Source organism: Eublepharis macularius, chromosome 4, assembly GCF_028583425.1.
Source record: "Eublepharis macularius isolate TG4126 chromosome 4, MPM_Emac_v1.0, whole genome shotgun sequence".
Classification (NCBI taxonomy): domain Eukaryota; kingdom Metazoa; phylum Chordata; class Lepidosauria; order Squamata; family Eublepharidae; genus Eublepharis; species Eublepharis macularius.
In genome coordinates, this window is record NC_072793.1 from 82777806 (window position 1) to 82801463 (window position 23658).

At 40.7% G+C, this 23658-nt stretch overlaps 1 protein-coding gene across 1 annotated transcript; it reads left to right on the plus strand.

Moving 5' to 3' along the window:
• The first annotated feature begins 1954 nt into the window (after positions 1–1954).
• On the plus strand, positions 1955–23658 carry GM2A (ganglioside GM2 activator). The gene is made up of 5 exons (XM_054977850.1): positions 1955–1994; positions 2246–2392; positions 15423–15572; positions 18713–18895; positions 20191–23658. Exons 2-5 carry the CDS (start codon positions 2273–2275, stop codon positions 20362–20364), a joined length of 627 nt encoding a protein of 208 aa, XP_054833825.1. The 5' UTR covers positions 1955–1994; positions 2246–2272; the 3' UTR covers positions 20365–23658.

The following is a 23658-nucleotide window of genomic DNA, read 5'->3' on the forward strand; positions in this document are numbered from 1 at the left end:
TTGAACATATAGGATGCAGAGTGGATTGGCCATTAAGGCCACCAAGAAAAGTCCCAGCAGGCCAATGGAATGATGTGCCCCCTCCCCTGGCAACCTCAGCCCTAAGTAAGAAGCAGCCCTTGTCCTGAGCTAAGGCACTGGTGGGTAGATGCCAGCAGCAGCTGCCACTGTGTAGATGGGTGCAGCAGGTAGGAGAGGAGGTGCAGGTGGATATAAGCAGCCCCAGCAGCTGCTGCCACTACCATGAGTGGTGGGTAGGAGGGCACAATCACCACCAAAGGCTGCTGCAAGTGGGGATAGGGAAGGATGGGCAGGCAGGCAGGGCCACTGTGAGGGTAAGCGGCAGGAGCAGTAATGGCAGTTGGAGGAGCTGGCAGGCATGAGTAGCAAAGCAAGAGACAATGGGTGCAGTGGGAGAATGAATTTTAATTCACTCTGAGACCCCTACATGTGTAGCACAAGCTTTTGCTTCCCATCCCACCCAGCTTACCTTCAGTCACACAATGAAGATCCTTGTGCCGTGGGGGCAGATGCTTCCAAAGCAGCTTTTTAAAAACCTGCACAGCCAATCAGACCTCCAAGGGCCAATCAGAAGCCCTGCTGTGCAAAAGCCCTACCTGGACTCACTTGCTTTCTGAAAACACTTGGTAGGCACCAGGAAAGGTGGCAGTAGGCACCACGCTGAGGATTCCTGGAATAGAGGTTTGGAGTTGATAACAATACTTACTTTCATTCCCTAATTTATTACAGAAAGATTGCTTCATTTCATATACATCTGATACTGGCAACAGCAAACCAACTTGGTTTTCCAGAAATCTCTACACATACAAACTCCAACATGTCTTCAATGAATATTGCATCAAACTATTTGGTTAAATGTCCCCTTTGGGAAAATGCTGCATCTTCCCAAACTGTATAACGCTTTACTAGGCTTCATGTGTGTAATGCAGTTGCACAACTTCTTTCAGTTGTCCTTAGTCTAGCAACTTGTCTGTCATTTCTGAAAGATTATATTCCTTTTTATAAGTATGTAGCACAACGTAAGTAAATTCAGTGCCTGGCCTATGTATGCATTTGGGGCAGTGGGAAGAACACAGACATCCTGGTCCACAGCCTCTAACACAGAACCCTGAAGGCCGGGTGTCCTCCTGCTCACTCAGCACTGAGCCCAGGTGTGGCACCAACTGGGTTGGAGGAGAGTTGAGAGAGCACTGTGCCACGTAGTTTGCTCACCTACTTGAATTAACCTTGATTTATGCTGAGCAGCATGATGAAATAATCATAAGTTGACCCAGGTTCTTTCCTCCATTTCTAGTGCTGCAGAGATCAGTGACCTTGGAGACGCATAGCTGGTTGATAGTTCTGAATTAGCTGCCACCAGTGGCTCCCCGATGTTCTTAAGAGCGGAAAAATCAGAAGTGTTTTTCTAGGGGACGCCGTTTGTGAAGAAGGAGTTCACCAGCTGAATGATCTCCGCCGGCCAAACATATTGTTTAAAAGTTTTTTAAAGGGACAAAGACCGAAACGGTTTCGATAACTTACATTTATACACGATGTAACCACAACTCCCGTTAGTACGAATAAAGAAAGCTCAAATGTTGCCGTTGGAAGCCTTTAAATGGTGTCGGGAAAATATACCTTCAGCACAAATCATCAAACTTGAGACGGGGCTCACGCTAGAATTATTGGAGGGGGAGGGGGAGGGGGGGCTCTGTCACATAATTCTACAAAGTAACGCACAGGATCGGGGCTCTTGGGGCGTGAGGAGATGCCCTTATCCCCCCCCCCCCCCGGCTCGGCTGGTCATGGGTGGAGGGGACGTGTCGCCGGGAACGCAGCATCCCCACCGTGACAGAAATGAATAAAACGGTTTCGAGCGGCCTGGCTAGGGCGCCTCTCCTTCCAGCAGAGGGCAGAGCCACTTCCCCTCCGCCAGAGCGTGCTGGGTAAAGCCCTCCCTCAGTTTACGTCTACGGCCAGACCCAAAGGAGTCGGTGAGTGGCTGGTGCCTCCAGGGGAGGGGGCAGGTTGCTGCCTGAGTTGAGCAAACGACTCGACGTTCTTGCTGCTTCGCTTGATGCCCCAGATCTCTACTCTCTTCAGCCTCTTGTAGCTCTTTGCACCAAAGTTCGCTTCCTCATCTCCGGCCGCTAGTAGCTATACAGCCAGCCGCCTCTTGCTGCTCTTCGCATCGTTCCCTCGGTTTCGTTTCATCTCCCGTCCTTTCTCGTCTCTCTTCCTTCAGCCAAAACAGTCTGGAGCAGCGCCAGCGATGCAAGCTGTGCTCCTCACGCTGACCCTGTGCGCTCTGCAGCTCTGCCCGGCCGTTCTAGGAGGCCCGCAGCACCAGCGGTTCGTGCTAGGCGGTGGCTGGCCGCTCAAGTTGACCAGGGTAAGTTCCGGCCGTTTTCTTTCCTCCCAGTAGTGTCAAAATCATGAAAAACTAGCTTCAGCAGGTTTCGTTTCCTTCAGTTTAAAGAGCATTTTTGCATATAGATAGATACATAAGAAGAGTGTTGACAATCGACACGGTACTGTTCCTTTATCCCTTCTTATGTGATCATAAGATAGTTGTCCCCTTGGCATAATTAAAGATCTAAGGTTTAATACTAAAAGTAGAATGGCTGGTATTGTACTGTGTTTACTCAGAAAGATGACCCTGAATGTAAGATGACAACCCCCCTATACACAAAAAAAGCTTTTGATTATTGGACATAACTGTAATTTGTATGTAAATTTAAGATAATGCCTTTTCTGTGGCATACCTGAAAAAAAAATTAGTCTTTCATTTGAGTAAATACTATTAATATTCTATCTTAAGTGGTAAAGCAACTACTTCAGAGGCTCAGTATGTACTGCAAAATAGCACAGGTCAATTTTCTGGTAGTCACTGAAAAACTAAGTTCACTTTTTCCTATAAATAGTAATAACTGCTGCTGGCTTTTAGCAGCATTTCTTCCTTCAGGCAAAAATCTCTGCAAGTATGAAATTAAATATTACAGTTAGTTCTTACCATTAATAAAAAGTGACATTTCAGAGGACCTGTGCTTGTCGCTGCTACTAATTACATAGACCAACCTATTGGAAGTTAATAAGACCGGTGGCATAATTATAGTTTAGTAAAATAAATAGACATTTATAATATAGTCTAGTGTTAATTAGGGTCTATGCAGACTTGCAGAAAGATACTATTAGCTTGAGTTGGAAGTATTTTGATACTGCATTTTGAGTGGCAATGAAAAAGTATATAGCCAAGTCTTCCCATGACAGTCTCCAAAATCAGTTTGACCCAGACCGAAATGACAGAAGAAAGGCTGTTTTATGGACATACCTTTATAATCCCATGCATTTGTAAGGTCCAAAGAGTGAGTTTGTTTAGCTTGAGGGAGGGACTTGCAGATAATGAGGATTTGGATTGGAATTTCTGCAAGTCCAAAACTGTGATCAGGCATACCATGAAACTGCAATTTCTTTTCATTACAGTCAGTTTGTGAAATCAGGATTCAGCTTGTAGGTGATCACTGAAATGCTGATTTTCCTCTAGAAATGCTTGTCTCATTGTCTTTGTTCTGGCTAGGCATCTCTGTTCATGACAGCAGTGCCAGGGAACAGTCTTTGGTTAAGCTAGGATTCCTGTATCATGCAAAACCGTAGTTAAGACTAATTGTGGTAAATAAACCAAATGTATATCATGGGTTAAGATGCTGGTTTGATGGATCCTAACTCACCATCATTATTGGACTACCAGGTGTTCAGACAATCATAACAACCATAGTTACTTTAATTAAAACAAGTTTTGCCTTATGTCTGAACCAAGTCTAATTGTCTAGTTACTTTACTATATCTGGAAAAAGAGAGCATTTATTAACACCCTTTCCTCTTGACTCATTTGAAGCTGAAGCTTATGCGCATTGTAGGCTTACATGAACCTGTTGGCAGTAAGTGACTAAACAGGCCATAACTGTTTTCCTCTCAAGGGCATCCAGTGCTTGGAAGTCCTTTTTTTTTTTTTTTTTTTTGGAGACGATGATTGGGTAGTACAATATCAATAACCTGTGCAGTAAGTGAGTGAAAAAAGACGTTGTGTTGAGAACATACCAAGAGGAAATATCTCTCTTGTTGCCTGTTCATACTTGCCTTTACCCCTTTTCTGTTCCCCTAATAGTTTTGTATTAAGCACACTTCACAAGGTTTTATTTGAGTCCGTGGACAGACGTTTCCTTTGAGTATCTGCTCCAGTAACCAATGTAAATTTGCAATGTGATCTCTAGTATCTCTTCCTTTTTTGAATCCAGCTTGATCATCTGGCATTTCTTGTTCCACATAGGGTAAGAGTCTTTGTAGTAAAATGTTGATACCCAGTGTTAATAAAAGCAATTGCTAAACAGGCCTAGCTTTTGAAAGAGATATACTGTCATGCTTGGTTACATGACAATATTGAAACCTTGTTTGGAGCTCTGCTAGCATGTCTAATCACAGACAGTTGGCAGTGGGGGATTTCATCTACAAAAGATACTAGTTAGTAGTTATCCACCATTGTGGTAATTCATCAAAGAACCTCACCCTAACCAAAAGTAAAGAGTCCAGTAGCACCTTTAAGAAGAGAAGATAGTTCTCTTCGTCAGATGCATCTGATGAAGAGAACTGTGGTTCTTGAAAGCTTATGCTACAGTAAAGTTGGTTAGTGTCAGGTCTTGCCAGGTATTTCCCCCAAGCACTTCACTGCATCACTCAGGTGTATGAGTTAAAGTTACTTTATTAAAGAAGAATACCAGTATCAAGATGGTCAGACAGGATCATTGGCTGAAGTGACGCAAGGTAGCAAAGCAAGGTTAATTATAGGGCAACCAAATGGGGAAAAAAGTCCGTTAGGATTTTGGCGCTCTGGGTCATGGAGCCAGGAGAGAGGGGAGGAGGGAAAGGATGAGCTCTGCTCAGTCTCTTAGGAGGCTGATGCGGTCTCGGCTGAAACTTCAAGGCCACGTTCACAGGCCAGCCAGGAAATGATAACCAAAACACCTGCAAGATAAGCAGCTAGCAACCAGTCAGCAAAACAGGTTCCCTCTACATGTTCTCAGAGGAACACTACACACTGCAGCAAGAAATTCATAACACATGGCAGATATGCTGGAGGTATATCTGACAGTCTTAAAGGTGCTACTGGACTCTACTATTTTGCTATTACAGACTAATACGGCTAACTCCTCTAGATCTATAACCCTTACCAATGTACATCTCCAGACAAAATCTGTATTTAACCCCCTCTTATATTCTCCTAAATGTTAACTTGCTAAATGTTTGCCTGATCTCCAGTGTACCTGCCAAAAACAGCACTTATTACCAAAATTGCCAAGGAGCCTTTGCAAAGTTTTTCTGTTTGCTGAGACGCTTGCAATGCAACCGTAAACAGTTACCCCTTTTAAAGTCCACTGAAGTCAATTGTTAGTTAAGCTGTTGAAGTTCAGGAAGTGGCTTAATAATTAAACATTAGACATCTGCTCCTTAAGAATAAGTGCCTTTCTTATGTATGGTGAGTATGTGAAGCCTGACTTTCCTTGGAATCCAGGAGCATGATTAATAGAGAATACAGTGGATACACAGAGGTCGATGAAGTGCCTTATGAGTGGTACTATGATTATATACCCACTTCAGCATGTAGAGGCCTGGAGAACTTTGTTATGAAACCAATTGTAGGTTACAGTTCTGAGCTCAAAAGAGGTTCTTGGTAATGTACAAATAGTTCCCGTGCCCTGGCAGATATGTCATTAGTAGCTGAGGGGAGTTGCCAGTTTAACCAGTCTTTCTGAGGTTTGTATCAGATGTGAGAAAGCTCCTACATGGAAGAATTATAGGGAAATGTGCAGGCGGTATTACCAAGTGCATGCTAACTGCTGCTTTGGAAGTGCTTTTTGGATAGAAATCTTGTGACATCTGAGGTGGCCTTAAATATGCCATGAGGAGGCCACAGATCAGTGTGCTTAGCACAGTTGTGGTCTAAAACTTTTAGAATGGGGGTGGGGGGAGACAATGAAACCCTAAGGAGCACCATGGTAATGTATTACAAATGGAAGAGCCCTAGCAAAACTCCAGCTTCCCTTGCCTGTGTTTTCTTTCCATCTGCTCACTGTTGCTTCTGCCTCTGGGCCTCATGTGAGGTTCACCACTGTCTACCTTTTTAAAGGTTTGGGAAGTAATTACATTTGGTTGCTGACCTAAGAAAGTTTTATGTATGACTTGGAAGGAAACTTAGGCCTAGTTCTCACTGAAATGGAAAATCTGCATCTGGATTTATATGATAGAAAACTAGCACTGGGAAGAATTCTGGGCTAGAGCTCCTGGCATCTGGTTTTCTAGATGTAATTTTTTTGATGTTGTACAGGGGAGCATTAAATCATTTGAGTGGAGGAATCATATAAAGTGGTATAGTGCAAAGAGAGATTTAATATGTCGGTGAGATCTGGGCCTTGGAAACAAATGTTTAGAATGTATTTGATGCATTACAACCTATATGTGTCAAAAGACCTCACCACCCTACCAGCAGCCACTATTTCCTCAGTCTCTTACTTTTCATTTTGGAGGTTGCCTTCTTCTACTGTCTTCTTTTAGCACATCTGATTCTCAGCCAGGTCTCTGCCTGCTGAGCACTCCTGCCTCTCTGTCTACCCTTCTGTTGCCAGCATACAGTCTCCTGACCTTAGGCTGTGTGATATTTTTCTATACCCCTCTTTCCTCAGTTCTTTCAGTGTCTCTGCCCTTTTTTTCTTCAGACCTTTCCCTCTTTCTCTCCATCTTTCCAGATGCTACAAATGCCCCTATTTTTGTCTTTGAGGTGCTTTTAGGTATGCATTTTTAGAAAAGAAAAAAATAGGGTGTCAAAACTTTCCTTCCACTGCCTTCCCTAGTTGTCTGTAGTAAATAGTGCTAAATGTGTCTGATTGCTGTCATGCTATAATTACAACCAGATCTGCTAAGTCCAACTAATTCTGTCAAATATTTTTAATATTTTAAACATGTAAACCACTAGAGGGCTAAAAAGTGGGATGTAAATTATTTATTTACAATTTTCTGTCACCTGCCCCAAATGGGTCCAGTTGGCATCTGTGCAAAGTCAAAACAAACCTCAGAAGTTATATAGATTAGAAAGTCTAAGCTATCAACCAAAATCACAAAATCTGAGCTAAAGGTACCTCGTTTCCTTATAGGCAGTGCTGAGCAGTAATAAAAGCCGTTTCCAACAAGACTGCTTTTAATCTTTTCCTAAATATTATATAAAAGGACACTTCTTGTTTACACATCTATCGAATTGTGTAATTAAACCATTCCTCCTTACCTGATTCAACCATTTTGTCCTCACAATGCTGGGCCCAGGTCCCCCAGTATATTATTGGCAGAGTAAAGATTTAAACCCAGGTTATCTCAGCTCTGGTGCAATATCTATTCCTGGCATCTGTGCAGAACAATCTGCTGTGTAGTCAAACAGGACACAGCAAGCAGAGAAGAGCCTTCAGCAATATGTCAGTGGGTAGGGCACTTGAGCAATCATCTTTAATGTGAGAAGGGAAAGTATAGAAGAATGTGCCTTGATTTTCAGTGTACTGCTTGCTCTGTCTCCATCTATCCTGAAGTTGCCATTTTTTATATTGATCCTTATCCTGACATGCATAAAGATTAAAGTGACAAATTTCGGGGTCTTTTGTTGTGGGATTTGAGTCCAGTGGCACCTTAGAGACCAACAAGATTTTCAGTCTTTCAAGAGTCAGAGCTGTCTTCTTCCGACACGAAAGTATACGCCCTGAAAATCATGTTTGTCTCTAAGGTGCCACTGGACTCAAATCTTGCTGTTCTACTGCAAACCAACACGCCCACCCACCTAAAACTATCCTACATGTTCTGCTGTTTTTCAAGGAACAGGAAAAGTTCAGGTTTTCTTTAAAAAGACACCAACTTTGTTCCAGTCATTATACTCATCAATCTCATCCCACAGAACTTTCCAGTCCTCAGTCTTTTTCAAAGCAGCTGCAGAAGTGGAGTGGGGACTAGGGGAACAAAATTCTGGGGGGCCTGGTCTCTTGTGTGTGGGGGGGTGTTTATAAATTGGGCAAGTAATGCACTTTATTTCGATATGATGACTTGTGTTCTGAGTGGCATGAGGAATGCATCTGGCAGCCCTTGATGACTCTCCACAGCCTGGTCTTCCTGCCTTGACCTCACAACTTTATCTGCTTAATTCTAGTTGGCACGATGCCAACAGATGAGTTGCCACTGCTGCCCCAGAATATCTAAGCTTATTAATTATATTGAGACAAACCAAACTGAAGATCTATTGTAGTGAAGTTATTAGGAGTTCACTTACCTGAAATGTGTCCTCATTTCTTTCTTTGTACCACCAGCTCTGTTTTTTAAAAAAAATCTTCAAAATATTTATTATATGAAATGGCTGTTTTCTTCAGGAGATCATTGACCATAGTATCATCAGAAGATTATAGTATCATCTTGGTGCTTTATGAAGTAGCGTAAACAGAAGCAAGCATTTGCCTCAAGGAAAAGTAACCTGCTTAGTTTGGAGAGAGGAAATGCTGTTTTTCTCTGCTGGGAGCAATTTCAGATAGGGGAAGCAATTTGTCTGTGCATGTTGACAGACACTTAAGGTACCCATGATGTTGCTAGACATTAGTCCCCTCTTTTCTTTAATCTGAGGAGCCCTGTGGTGTAGAGTGGTAAGCTGCAGTACTGCAGCCCAAGCTCTGCTCACGACCTGAGTTCAATTCTGGCGGATGCCGGGTTCAAATAGCTGGCTCATGGTTGACTCAGCCTTCCATCCTTCTGAGGTCGGTAAAATGAGTACCCAGTTTCCTGGGGGTAAAGTGTAAATGACTGGGGAAGGCAATGGCAAACCACCCCGTAAAAAGTCTGCCAAGAAAACGTTGCGATGCAACATCCCCCATGGGTCAGAAATGACTTGGTGCTTGCACAGGGGACTACCTTTACCTCCATCCCTCCCCCTTAATCTAGTTGAGGTAGAGTGAAAACCTATAGAAGTCTGTTTTGAAATCTTCTGCAGTCACCTTCTCTTCTGTATTTGTTTTTTTTTTTTTTGAAAAATTTTTATTGGGTTAGAATCCATTATTTTCACATTTACATTCAATTTTCCCCAATTTTTTCATCTCTAACCCCCTCCCTTTCCCCCCCCTTTTTGTTGACTTCCAACAGCTTTCCAACCCTTTGTCCCCTTTCCCTTACTTTAATTAGCTTCCTCTATCTAAAACAAATATATATTCTCCATTATTCTAAGCAGTACATCCTTAACTATTTTTAACATTATATGCCCAAACTGTAAGCCTTTGTTTCCATCTTAGATAAACAATTTATCCCAATTTTTCAATTTCAGGTATTTCTATATATCATAAACCATATAGATCATACATTCGTTTATATCAAACAATTTGACTTATTCTCTATATATATTACTCATTCTATCTTTTTATAATAGTTCTATATATCTCTCCTCACGTAGTCAATCAATTTGACCCATCTATATCTTCAGACATTCAGTTTGGTACAAAACTTGTCAGAAAAAAAAGAAAATATTGTTAGTTAATCGCTCCTTGTATTTAGTCCTTATAATTAATTATTTTCTCTATGTTCTGTTTGTTAACCTATATATATCTATATATATGTCAATCTATTAATCTGACTGCTTATTAATTCACATTTATCTCTTCTCCCCCCAGTAAAGTCTCCCCCCTCTACTTCAATACTTCAGTAGTTCTCAAACTGCCACAGTTTTCCTCCCACCTCCCATTTCTTCTCCAGGTATTGTTTCAGCTTCTCCCAGTCTGTGTTGAACTGCCCTGAGTCCAGATCTCTCAATTTTCTTGTCATCTTGTCCATTTCAGCCATATACAGCAATTTGTAAGTCCAATCTTCAATAGTTGGCACTTCTTGTACTTTCCATTTTTGCGCATACAAAAGTCTAGCTGCTGCTGTCATATAAAATATCAACGTCCTGTGTTGGGCTGGAATTCCCTCCATTCCCAAGTTCAGTAGCAGGAGTTCTGGGTTCTTATTAATTTGAAATTGTAAAATTTCACTCATTTCTCTTATTATTTCACCCCAGTACTGCCTGGCTACCTCACACGACCACCACATATGATAGAGGGAGCCCTCATGCTTCTTACATTTCCAGCATTTATTAGAAGTATTCAAATTCCCTAGCGCAATCTTCTTTGGTGTCATGTACCAACGATAGATCATTTTATAAATGTTCTCTTTGATATTAATACATGTCGTTGTCTTCATTGTAGTTTTCCACAAGTATTCCCATGCCTCCATTGTTATTTCTTTATTAAAGTTTATAGCCCATTTCACCATTTGTGTTTTAACTATCTCATCCTCGGTATACCACTTCAACAGTACTTGGTATACCTTGGATATTCTTTTCTTATCTTCTTTAAGAAGGGTCTGCTCTAGTTCCGAATTCTCTATTCGTATACCTCCCTTTACAGAGTCCGAATTATATAAGTCTCTGATCTGTCTATACTGGAACCAATCGTAGTTAGGTGATAGTTCCTCTTGTGTCTTTATTCTAAGTTTGGATGCTTCAGTTTTAGTTATTTCTTTATACGTTAAACATTGTTGTTCATTATCAACAGCTCTCGGGTCTATCACCTCATATGGAACCACCCACAAAGGGGTTCCTTCTTGTAGATAAATTCTGTACTTCTTCCAGATTATGTATAAACTTCTCCGAACAAAGTGATGCAGGAACATCGAGTTGACCTTTACTTTGTCATGCCATAAATATGCGTGCCATCCAAATATTTTTTTATATCCCTCTAGGGCTAATAGTTTCTTGTTCTTTAATGTCATCCATTCTTTCAACCAAGCTAGGCAGATTGCATCATGATAAAGTCTCAGATTGGGCAGTTGCATTCCGCCTCTTTCCTTTGCATCTTGTAAAACTTTCATTTTCACTCGAGGCTTCTTGCCTGCCCAAACAAAATCTGATATTTTCCTCTGCCATTTTTCAAATTGTTTGGAGTCCCTGATGATTGGTATTGTCTGTAGCAAAAACATTACTCTTGGTAACACATTCATCTTAACTGCTGCAATCCTGCCCAACCATGACAAATTCAATCTATTCCATTTAATCAAGTCTCTCTCTATTTGAGTCCATAGTTTTTCATAATTGTTTTTGAATAGATCTATGTTCTTTGCAGTTAGTTCGACTCCCAAATATTTCACTTTACTTGTTACTTCACAATCCGTTGTTTCCATTAACAATTGTTGTTTCTGCTTAGTCATATTTTTGCATAATATCTTTGACTTCTTTTTGTTAATGAAGAAACCTGCCAAGTCTCCAAACTCCTTGATCTTATCTATCACTCTTGGCATGTTCTCCAATGGGTCCTCTACAATTAACATTATGTCATCCGCAAATGCTCTGACCTTGTATGAATAGTCCTTTATTTTTATTCCACGAATTTCATCATCTTGACGTATTTGTATCATCAGAATCTCCAATACTAAAATGAACAACAATGGAGATAACGGGCAACCTTGTCTTGTTCCTTTACTTATCGTCAATTTCTTGGTCAATTCATCATTCACCACAATTGCTGCAGTCTGGTCTCTATAAATTTCCTTAATTGCTCTGATGAATCTTTCTCCCAATTGTAGCTTTTCCATAGTGGCAAACATAAAGTCCCAGTTTAAATTGTCAAACGCTTTTTCAGCGTCAACAAAGAAGAAACCAACCTCTTTGTCACAACGCTTGTCATAATATTCAATAGCATTGATCACTGTCCTTAAGTTGTCTCTTATTTGTCTGTCTGGCAAAAAGCCTGCTTGTTCCTCCTCTATGACTTCCGAGAGCCACCCCTTCAATCTCTCCGCCAATATCTTCGCAAAAATTTTATAGTCATTGTTGAGTAGCGATATAGGTCTATAATTTTTCACATTAGTCAGGTCTTGGCCCTCTTTTGGGATCAATGATATATTCGCTTCACTCCAAGTTTCTGGAATCCTTTGATCCCTTAAAACCCCATTCATCACCTCTTTTAGGAATGGTGCCAGTTCATTAGCCATTGTCTTATAGAATTTAGCCGTAAGTCCATCTGGCCCTGGCGCCTTTCCTAGATTTGCAGATTGTATTGCCTTACTTATTTCCTCGTCAGTTACTTCACTATTCAACTTATTTCTCCAAGCTTCCGAGATTTCTGGAAGTTTGGTTTTCTCCAAATATGACGCTATTGATTCTTTGTTTACTTCTTTTTTATTATACAGCTTAGCGTAAAATTTATAAAAGGCTCTACTAATGGTAGCCTGCTCCAAATACGTTTTGTTATCTTCGCAAATTTTATTTATTATCTTCTTTTCCCTTTTCTTCTTCAATTGCCATGCCAGGTACTTCCCAGGTTTATTAGCACCCTCAAACGCTTTTTGATTCAGTCTTTTGAGATTCCACTCCAATTCTTTATTGCTCATTGCTGTTAGCTGTTCTTGAAGTATTTTAATTTCCTGGTATACCTTCTTTTTCCCTGGTCTCTTTTTTAGCTGTATTTCTTTGGCTTTTATTTTCTCCTCAATCTCTTGTCTTTTCTCCTCTTTCTTCTTTCTTGCTCTACCATTTAAGTCCATTAGTATGCCCCTTACAACTGCCTTGTAAGCATCCCAAACTTTATTGGTTGGTACTTCTTTATTCACGTTATATTGTATAAAAAACTTTGTCTCTCTTCTCAGTATTTCCATATTCTCTCTTTCCTGTAACAAGTCCTCATTTATTCTCCATGCTTTCCTTTTTCTCTTTTTTCCAAATTTCCACATAATTGGGTTGTGATCTGAGCCTACCATAGGCATTATTTCTACCTCCTTAGTCCATAATGCTAAGTCTTTTGAGGCCCGGATCATATCAATTCTTGATAATGTAGAATGCCTTGCAGAATAAAAAGTAAACTGTCTGCTTTTAGGATATTCTCTCCTCCATACATCTTCAAGAGTCTCTTGTTGAATCAACTCAAAAAAAAGCTTTGGTAATAGTCCTCTTTTCTTTTGTGCCGTTGTAGTCTTTTTGTCTAGTTCCAAGTCTGTCACTCCATTGAAGTCTCCAGCAAGAATTATCTGGTCGTATACAAGATCGTCTAAATGCTTCCTTAAATCCTCAAAGAAGCTTTCTTTTGCACCGTTAGGTGCATAAAGTCCGACTACCAACACTCTCTTTAAATTCCAAATACATTCCACTGCTACAAATCTAGCTTCCACATCTCTCATAACAAATTTTGGCTGTAGCTCCTCTTTTATGTACAACACCACTCCTCTTTTTTTCTTGTTGGAGGCCGCTACATATTCTTTGCCCAATTTTCCAGATTTTAAATATTTTACATCCTGCTTTCTGATATGGGTCTCTTGCAAACAAACAATGTCACATTTTTGTTTTAGTAGCCAGTGAAAAGTATTTTTCCTCTTATTCGGTGAGTTTAGTCCATTTACATTCCAAGATAATACTTTACACTCCATACTCATGATCTTGTTGGTAAGTCTTTTTCATTGTCCTTAATAAATCGCTCCATCTCTCGCTCAGATCTGATGCGTTTTTTGGCCCCTCCAAACTCAAAGGACACTCCTTCCGGTAACTCCCATCTGTACCTGATTTTCATGTCCTTCAAAATCTGAATTAGCACTTTATATTTTTTCCGGTCCAGTAACACTGATCTGGGCAGTTCCTTCATTATAATAATCGTCTTGCCATCAATCTCCAATGGATCTTGAAACTGTTTTGTCACAATCCTCTCTTTCATATTTCGTGTTGTAAACTGCACAATCACATCTCTTGGTAGTTTCCTCTGGGTTGCTATTCTCGAATTCACACGGTATGCCACATCAAGGATAGCCACAACTTCCTCCTCCTCCTTCCCCAGGTACTCAGCCAACACCTCAGTCATCTGTTCTTGCGCTGACTTTCCTTCCACTTCTGGCAAGCCACGAAAACGTAGCTGCTTCTCCATATGTTTAGTTTCTGCAACTGACATTCTCCCCTTCACCAATCTCATCTCTGTTTGTTGCGTGTCTGCTAAATTCTCCATCGCGTCTTCTACTGTTTTAACTCTCTGCTGCGTTCCTTGTAATTCACTTCGTATTGTTTCCATACCTTTTTTCACTTCTGACAGCTCCGATTTTACTGTCTGTGTAACCTCTTTAACCTCTTTTATCAGCTCCAATTTCGTGTCCTTAAGTTCTTTAATCATATCTAAAAGTTTTTTGTCCAGGTTTTTATCCAGGTTTTCTATTGCCGATTGCCACTCTTTTTTTGACATCGTGGGGCTTGCTTTAGCTCGCTCCCACGAATCCGCTCTCTTCCTTAACTCCGTGGCGTAAAATTTAACGTTTTTCTATTTTAAATGTCCCGGTCTTCTTATAGAAATTAAATTTTAAAGAGTCCAAAATGTCGGGCGTCTTTTCTCTATGGTTTCTCTATGATTTTGTAATCCAAGATGGCCTACTTCCTCTTCCGCTGAAGCCGCGACCCTTCCCCTTTCAAAAATGGCGATTCCCTACTTCCTGCCCTCCAGCAAGGGCCGCTTCTCTCCAGCCACTCTATTGTTATTACGCACTTCCTGTCTCCCGTCTTCCCACAGCAGATCTCACGATGGTGTCTTTTTCTCACAGCTCCAAAGCCACAGGTATTCAAAACAATAGTCCCATTTCTTTAATAACTTCTTTAAACTTAGTCTCTTTTTAAATTCGATTCCTGCCGAGTCTTCCCCTCCTTTTCACTAGTCTGTTGCAGTTTAAAAATCTACTTTTTTTCCTCTCTGTTTTTATCAATCTGTCCCGTCTCAGAAGATAATGATCTTTACCTTCTCTTCACTTTTCTCGGGTTGTAATCGCTGTTTCGATTTTAAGTTCTCCTCTCAGCTTCTTCCCCCAATCGATGCTTGGGTATGTAGGTCTTATGCCAGCCGAATTGGCCCCAAAACTGCCGCAGAGATTATAGCCGACCCGTCGCAAGGTGGGACCTCAAGGATCGGGGGGAGACTCGTTGTGTAGAGCCCCCCCTCGTCCGAGATCTAGCTCACCCTAGGGTCTTGAGCGTTCTTTGCCTGCTCCCCGCCTGAGAGCAGTCGGCCGCGGGCTATTTTCACCCCGCCGGCCGGTTAAAACGGCAGTCCGGTCAGCTCCGCAAGTGGAGCTGCGTTAGACCTCCATGGATCCCAAACAGGAAGTCCTCTTCTGTATTTGTTGAGCATCATGTCATGAACAAATCCGCCCTGAGCCTGCTTGTGGGGAGGGCGGAATATAAATACGATAAAATAAAATAAATAAAAAATAAACCTGGGTACTTGGTGTTCCTAGCTCAGCTTGCTTCGTTTTATTGACAAATGTGATTCAATCCTTGTAATACTTTGTTACTCTGAATCCACCAGGTACACAACTTTGCTTGGAAGAATTGTGATCCTTCAGACCCAGCTCGGATCAAAAGCCTGAATATAATTCCAGACCCAATTCGCATCCCAGGAGATGTGACAGTCAGTGTCTCAGGTGCCACCACTATAACTTTGGAAGCTCCTATGACGGTACGTGAAAGGTGAGGGAGCCAAACAAAGCTGAAATGGCTCCTGTCTATTTCCAGTGCTAGTAAGTGAGTACATTAAACATACTGGATGTGTTTAGTGCTCTTAGAATTACTAACTGAATTTGTCTAGGGGTTGTAGCTAGTCAAGTTATAAAAAAAGTTTTCATGCTGTTTGACACTTTGATTCACCAAGGATATTAAAGCATGGACATAACTTTTCCTCATCCCTCATTGACTTTTCTTTCCTGGATGCTGTATGAATGAAGGATTAGGAGGGCATGTCTCTGAAGAACACTTGGAAAATTCAGGGACCTCTTCAGAGCCCTTGGCAGTAGTTTAGAATAGTGGTTCTCAACCTTTTCGGTGTGGTGACCCACAAGTCCAAATGAACTTGGGTATGGTACTCGATCCAGGGCTGACCCAAGTTTTTTGGTGCCGTAGAACTATGGCCTTGGTGCCATTTAGTCAAGCATTCCATTTTCTACAGTGGCCAGCCAGATGTTTTTGAGAAACCAATAAATATCACAAAAATGGCACAGCTGTCCCCACTATGAACTTCAAGCAAGTGGCATTCTGACGTACACATTCTTTGCTTATAGAGGTTAGAAAAAAGTATAGCTGTTAGTTCAAGCCTGAGGCCTGAGAAGTTTGGCTGAGTGACTTAGATGCTGTAAACTTCTTTAATTTCAGATCTTTTCTTGTCTTGATGATTTCATTACCATTCTATTGATAATTTTACAATATTAATTTCACTTTGATGACTACTGGAGATAATTCCTGTTTTAGGGATTGGAAGAGGTGGGCTGAGGCAGCCATATATATTATTCAGTAACTGATAACATATTCCTTGACATTTTTCTCTGCCTCTATTCTCCACCCTTTTCTACAGTGGGAAAGAGTCGTTTTCTTCAGCAACAGAATAAGAGAAAGGCAACTTACAGATATTTATATAGTCCAATTAATTGTGTCATCTTAAATAATAGGCAAAAGAAGTAGTTCAGGTGGTTTTCCTTCCTTTTACAATGTTTTTGTGGTAATGTCTGAGGAGGAGGTGGAGTATGTACAACTTATTTCATATTAGGAGCTTTTACATTTTGCTCCATCAAGTTTTTTTAAAAATGCTGCACAATAATGTGATAAAAGGAACCACACCTACCTGTCTTAAGCTTCATGTCCTACCACTGCTTCAGAAGGTCTGAAGCTACACTTATACCAGGACAGGCATCCTCCTTAAGCTAAGGTCAGAAATTCCTTTAAGTATCTACACTGTGTTGTACAGCGAACTGGTCTTGAATAGAAATGTCTTAAAAACCACGTACGTAAGTAACAAAATAAGCTAGGGAGCTTGCTACAGGAGAGACTTAGAGAGGCAGTGCTATTTGTGTAAAGTCACTGCTAATCTTGGTGAGACTAAGGCTGGTTCAGTCCATAACTACAGCCTCAGATGGAGATTTGCCTGTGTGGACTTTACCTGCAATAGATGGCTGAGACAATGAATGCTGTTCAGTCAAGTTCTTTACACTTGGCTGCAAGTAATTATAGGAAATGGGAGGGAAACCAGCGTGTCAGCTGATACATCAGCAAAAGAAGAACTTGCTGGAATCTTTGGCATCACAAGAAGGCTGGCCTTAAGAGATTTTTCTATATGAGATCTTATCATGCTGGTTGGAGGGGGGCAGGGAGCGTGATTTTGAAGAAACTGGAGTAGACAGACCTTATTAGTCATTGCCAGCCAGAATACATATTTAGATTCAACTTTAATGAATAAAAAACCTTTATCGTTATTTTCTTCGGTGTCAGCACAGATTGGAAAGGGATAAGGTAATTAGTACAGCTCTTATGATTTCACTTTCTCCTTTTCCCTTCTCCTGCTAGTCACACCCATGCTTCAAGGGTTATGTGTTTATCCCTTTCCTTCTTAGCCAACCATCTGTGTGAAATCATGTTTTTTTAATAGACCCCACCTACCCAGGGTGGTGGTAGCTTTTGAGCAGTTAGAAGGTTGGCGAGGAAAAAAATGGCCCCCCTCCTACAACCACCTACAGATACTTTATAAGATGAAGAAGACAAATCTGAGTATTGGGAGGGGGAAGAGAAACTTTGAACTACACTAATACTTATATTAAACCTCTCCTCACTTGAAGTTCTGAAATGTTTACCTCAGTTTGTTGCATTGTGACTTGTTGCTCTTTACTGCCCCTTTGTGGTAATTTATTATGCCTTAGAATGTCAGAGCTGTCTTATTGAATTAGACCAATGCTACATCTAGGATATCATTCTATTTCCATTATTGCTCAGTCACCTAGGTGGCTTTGGAGGTCACCAAGGAAAGCATGAGAGCAAAAACATGGTTGAATGTCCCATGCCTTTAATATTCTGAGTTGCTTTTGACCACCCAGGTTGTCTTTTGGGGTATCTTGTGGCCTGCCCTGTATTATATGCTGCTTTACCCAAAAATACAATAGCTTAGTCAGGGTAAGTTCCTTAAATTATGTGTTCTAAAAAATTTTGTGAGTTAAGCAGAAGAGAAGATGAGATTTATTAGTACCCCTTCCATCAAAAAATCAGTTCAGTATTTGTATTGGGTTTAACTTTTGATAGGGCAACATTTACCATCAAACTGAGTAACTGTTTTGTTTTACTAATTGGAGAATTAGGTTGGGAGCACAGATTGAGAATTAGTATTGAGCATACTATGGACTGCTAGATCTTGTATTACAATCCGCTGGACAAAGAGAGAATTCCTCCTAGTAGCAGGGATTGGTTTACCACTTCCAGAATATAGTGTTTCAAACCAAAATTAACATATACAGCAGCAGAGAAATTCTAATGCTTATGTAGATAAATTTGTGAGAAAGTGGTCTTTATTATGTTTTGCAATGACAAATTTCAAAACAGGGTATTTCCTTATGTCCTTTGAAAAACATTGTAAAATGTATGATATTGTTACAGTGATTTCTAATTAAAAATCATAAAGATCAGAAGCAGTATTACTATCAAAGAGAGTACTGAACAAACTATATGCCCACTTGTTCCATCTGTATTGAGTGTTAAGCTGTGGAAGGGTTAGTGGAGAATTATGAAAAGCGGTAAATTGTGCTCGCATTTTGTTCTGATCGCTGGCGTAATGTTTTCTTCCAGGCAATTGTTACTTTAGAGAAGAAGATTGGTGATATGTGGCTAAAAGTTCCCTGTGTTGACCAGCTTGGAAGTTGCACTTATGATGATGTTTGTGCTATCTTGGACAGTTTGGTCCCTCCAGGCCAGCCATGTCCAGAACCTTTGCACTCTTATGGCATTCCTTGCCGCTGCCCCTTCAAAGCAGTAAGTCCAGTCCTCAGCCTGTTGTGCTTGGGATCTGAAACCAAGCCCACTTGGGGTTGGAGGCTATTTGCAGAGGCTATAAGAAGATATAAGTGGTTGCCTCCATGGTATGTTTTACTAAGGGTACTATCAAATTCCACCAAAACCAGAATTTGGCTTTAAATGTGCTGTCTCATTACAGCAGAATAATGTTTCGTAACTGCTGATCTTCTTACCACACAGTTTTTACTCAGATCTGCTGCAGCTTTACTCAGATCTGCTGTTTTAAATTTTACCTTTTTTGTGTTTGTGCAAGATCATCACATTATGAACCTTAAGATTACAAAGCCCTTCATGCAGTGAGTGCGTCTATGAGCAAACTTTGCTGGGTGTTTACAAGAAGTGAATCCTTGATTACCTTAAAGGGATGGCAGCACACATTTTCTTCAGAATCATCTGCTTGGGATCAGAAAGAGGGATATCAACGTGGATTTTTTTCATGCAGTTTTTGCAGAACCCTCATTCAGGCCATGCCTTGTCCTCCCTTCCATCCCCATAGTCAATGTTAATTGACAATGGACTGTCTGCCTATAAAGTCTCATTCAGGGAGCCTGTAAGGTCACCGTCATAGATTGCAGTCACGATCTGAGAATGTGTAGACAGCGCATTGGCCCTTACCAAGTTTGGGAGCTTGAAACTTTTCACCCTAATATGGCCACTGTTGCTTTTCAGGTGGGTAGTCATGCTATTCTGTAGCAGTAGAACAAAATTCAGGTCCAGTAGCACCTTAACCCCCCCCCCCTTTTTTTTTCAGGATATAAACTTGTCACAAATAAGAGTGAAGATTTGTGTTACAATTTTCTACACATCCCACCTCTGCGTCTATCTCCTTGCTGTAATCAAGCTGATTACCTTTTGCATTTTATCTTTGCATCCTGACTCCAACTGGCCTTTCTTGGTAGCACCTCTCCCACTTTCTGACTGATGGATCTTCCTTCATACTTACAAAGTAAACTTTGACTCACAAAATCTTATACTCTACTACTGGATTTGAATTTTGTTCTGTTGCTTGTAAAAAATGTTTCTGCATGGCTTTGGTCATGCAACGTGGATTAGCCTTCTGCTAACTCCAGTGAGGAGGTGGAGAGTTTCAGTGACTTAACCAAAAGGAAAGGAATGGGAGACTGTCTATGCCTGCCTTTAAGAATCTGCATATAGAATGCTGCCTATTGTGTTACCGTCAAGATGCTGTGATAGATAAACAAGCATTGAAAGGAGGGTTTGATTTTTTTTCTTGTGTGTTTCCCATTTCTCAGGGTTCTTACGGTCTGCCTTCTACAGACTTGTACATACCCAACATGGACTTGCCTTCTTTCCTCACCAATGGGGACTACAGGCTAAAGGTTATACTGAAGAATCACGAACAAGAGTTTGGCTGTGTGATGGTGTCCTTCTCACTGCATGCAGAGAGTCGCTGGTTCTGGTGGTGATTGCAGTGCAGACGTCTGTTGCCAAGTGCCCTGTTTCCTTCCTGCACTTTCTGTCCCATTGGCGTGCTAGTGCTGAGACATACTTTTCAGCCTTAAGGGGAAGGGGAATAAGTATTGCTTTTATGATTGCTCTTAAATCTCTTGGAGGTGCAGCCTAACTCAGTGAAGAAGTGTTCATAAATATTTTTAACACAAAACTAATATTTCTATGACCAGCCAGTATTCATTTGCTGATTAAGATAAGGGTTGCTTCGCACAGGATATTTGTCCTACATGGGAATAGAACAGAAATATATAATTGTCACATGTGTAGATCCTGTAAATGCATGTATGTGTATTGAGAATACACCTCCAAGCATGTGCACGTTCAACAAAATAGGTGAGCTATGTATAAAATTATGTATGAATTCTCCTTACATCCAAGGTTCTCAAATGATGGGGAGGGTCCCAAAGAGGCACTAAAATGGTTTGTACTCTGGGCAAGTATTGATTGGTGGATTGAAATATGTCTGAGCAAACTCAATTTCCTCCTTCCCACCTCTGCTAAGGGCCTGATTCTGGCTTCTTCATTCTTGCTCCCATCATTTACAAGAGAGGTTGCAATTCTGATAGCAGTGCCCATTTCAGCCAGCTTCATTCTGTCACTCCCAGTTGGAGCTAATGAGTGAGTAAAGGAATCTTGAACAAAGCCACAAGAGTAGAAACAGTGAGACAGATGGAAAATGGAGCAAGCTCCTACTTAAAGAAAAGATAGTATCTGTTTACTCCAAGTTGTAGATCTTTTGCTACTTGTTATAGATAACACTACATGGAACACATCTCCATGTGCCCATCTTTTAAACATTTTATGGTGCTTGGTTGAAAACAATGGTCCAAAAGATAGAGAAAGCAGTGCCTGTAGGGAGATTCAAAAAGTTTGCAAAATAAATGGCCTTTTTCTCCTACATAAAGGTGGGGGGCAGGAATCATGTGTGAAGTAGCCCTTATACACATACTTAATTTTATTCATTATGCACAACAGTTTTGGTTCTGATCGTGCATTGGCTTGTATGGAGGTGGCTCTTGCCTTTCAAGTCAGCCTCTGGCATCATCAGGAAGAAAATAGCGTGAAGATCTGTGCAGATAATTCTGAATTCTTTTACATTTCATGTGGAAGACTACTAACATTCCTAGAAAGGACCAAATGGTTGTAGATCTGTTGCAAAATATTGGTAGATTATTTGGGTACTCCTGAGAAAAACAACAGATTTTCGTTTGTATGGGCATTTTCTTTTCTTGTTTAACTAGAGAAAGGTGGCTATTGATCTTTGATTTTTTTAAAAATTAGCACTGCCAACCTAGGCAGAGTTATGCTATTCTCAATTCACTGAAGTCTCTGGTCTTAGAAGGGTGTAACTTGGTTTAGGAGTGTGACTGATTTCACACTCAGGTCAGAGTCCGGAAATATCAGGCTCTCTTACATTCAAAGAGGAATGGTCTTGACCACGAAACTAAAGAGGAGCAAACTGATTGGCTTTTGAACATTGCAAGCTGTATTGTTTTGGAGATCCAGCAACTCTGTAGTTAACCAAGTAATTTGAAGACATGGATGTTGGCTGGATAGATACTGTATCATATGCTAATATCTGTGTAACTGATTATTGGAATTTGGTTGATGCATTGTATTCTGTTACAAATGGTTGGACTAGGTTGTTTGGGATTCTTGTTAACCATTCAGTTCTGTGGAACAATGAACAAATTTGCTTGATATGTTACATGTGTTGCCCTGGCAAAAAAAAAATGTTGATTGCACTCTGTTAGGCATTCCACCTTCTATAGTTTATGGTTAATAATTTGACAGTCAAGAATTTGATAAGATTTCTGACTAATGATTAATTCTTAAGATGCGATCATGCTTGATTGATGTTCAGAGGAACTCTTCTACTAGCCATCCTACTTTCAGTATGGTCAGTCCCCTCCCGTTCCCCTTCCCTCTCAATAAAACCATACACTTCTGTATGGTTCTACAAGTTCTAATGAATTTGGACCTGTGATCTGTGTAACAAGAGTAACGACATACTTCATCCTGTCCATTACCCTTGATGTTCATGAGCTAAATAGAACTCTGTCTTTAGTATTATCTCTTCCAGAAGTGTTAGGTATTCTGCTATTATAACTTTCTTGATTTTGTGCCATTGCACTTAATTTGAGAGGATAGGCTATCATGATTGTGCATCCTGTTTCATATCTTAGTGCCGTCTACATACGACACCCTCTGTCCTGCTCCTTCTTTATACTTGACACGCTTCCCAAATTAAATCCCCTGCTACACACTACGTGCTCTGTGTTCCACTCTAATCTACATAAATATTATGCAACATTGATAAATTGAGAAAATGTTGATAGGTGGTCCAGAGAATCTAAAATAAGGAGGGATGTCATAGTACTTCTCTCTCTCCCTCTCCCTCTCCCTCTCCCTCTCCCTCTCCCCCTCCCTCCCTCCCTTGCCTAGTCCTAGGACTGTAGGGAAAATGTCTTCGTACCCATCAGTTCCAGTGAAAGATTGTGAGGGATCTTCCTGGAGAGATCACGGTTCTGCACAAGTATACCATGCAGGGTTGCTTTGTTTTCTGTAGGCCCCTAAATTGTAAAATGTGTTTAATATGCATGAGTTGAGGCAGGAAGTAGCACATGACAAAGAATTTCCTTGACTAGTTAAGGGGCAGACCATACCCCTCCGGCCCTATTCATAGCTCTCTTGTTGGACCCATAATTGCTCCCAGTACACGTGTTGAAGAGACTGAATCCCCCACACCCATCCTGTGGTGCTGCATATGAAGTGTGTGGATAAGGCACCAATGCTTGACTTCTAATCATGCAATTGCCATTGTGCAGTTCATTCAAAATTGTTGCATAGCAACCTTCTAGTACATAACACTTTAATGCAACTGTGCTGTTAAAGCATGATAAAAGACTTGCTTGATTTTAGCCACTAATGATTTCCTGATTATGGCTATAACACCATATAATTACATAGATACATGGAACATGAGAATTATAACTTACGTACTTGTGGAATGTTTTGTTTAGGATACCTTTCATTTTCCTTGATTTACTGCATTTAAGTTGATGATTGATTTATGTTGCTTTCATTTGCTCTTTAATCTCTTGAATTATTTTTTACCCCAAATGCTGATGAGAAACCATGTTTTTTTGTTTGGGGCGGGGGGTGTCCAGTTTTGTGTTTTTAAAAAACTGAATGGCCTTGAGTTCTGGTGCCATAGGGAAATACTGAATAAATCCTTTTTATGGATA

Coding starts and splice junctions, on each gene's coding strand:
- GM2A (XM_054977850.1), top strand. CDS start 2,273: ATGCAAGCTGTGCTCCTCACGCTGACCCTGTGCGCTCTGCAGCTCTGC. Junction 15,573..18,712: donor CTTTGGAAGCTCCTATGACG/GTACGTGAAAGG, acceptor GTTTTCTTCCAG/GCAATTGTTACTTTAGAGAA. Junction 18,896..20,190: donor GCCGCTGCCCCTTCAAAGCA/GTAAGTCCAGTC, acceptor CCCATTTCTCAG/GGTTCTTACGGTCTGCCTTC.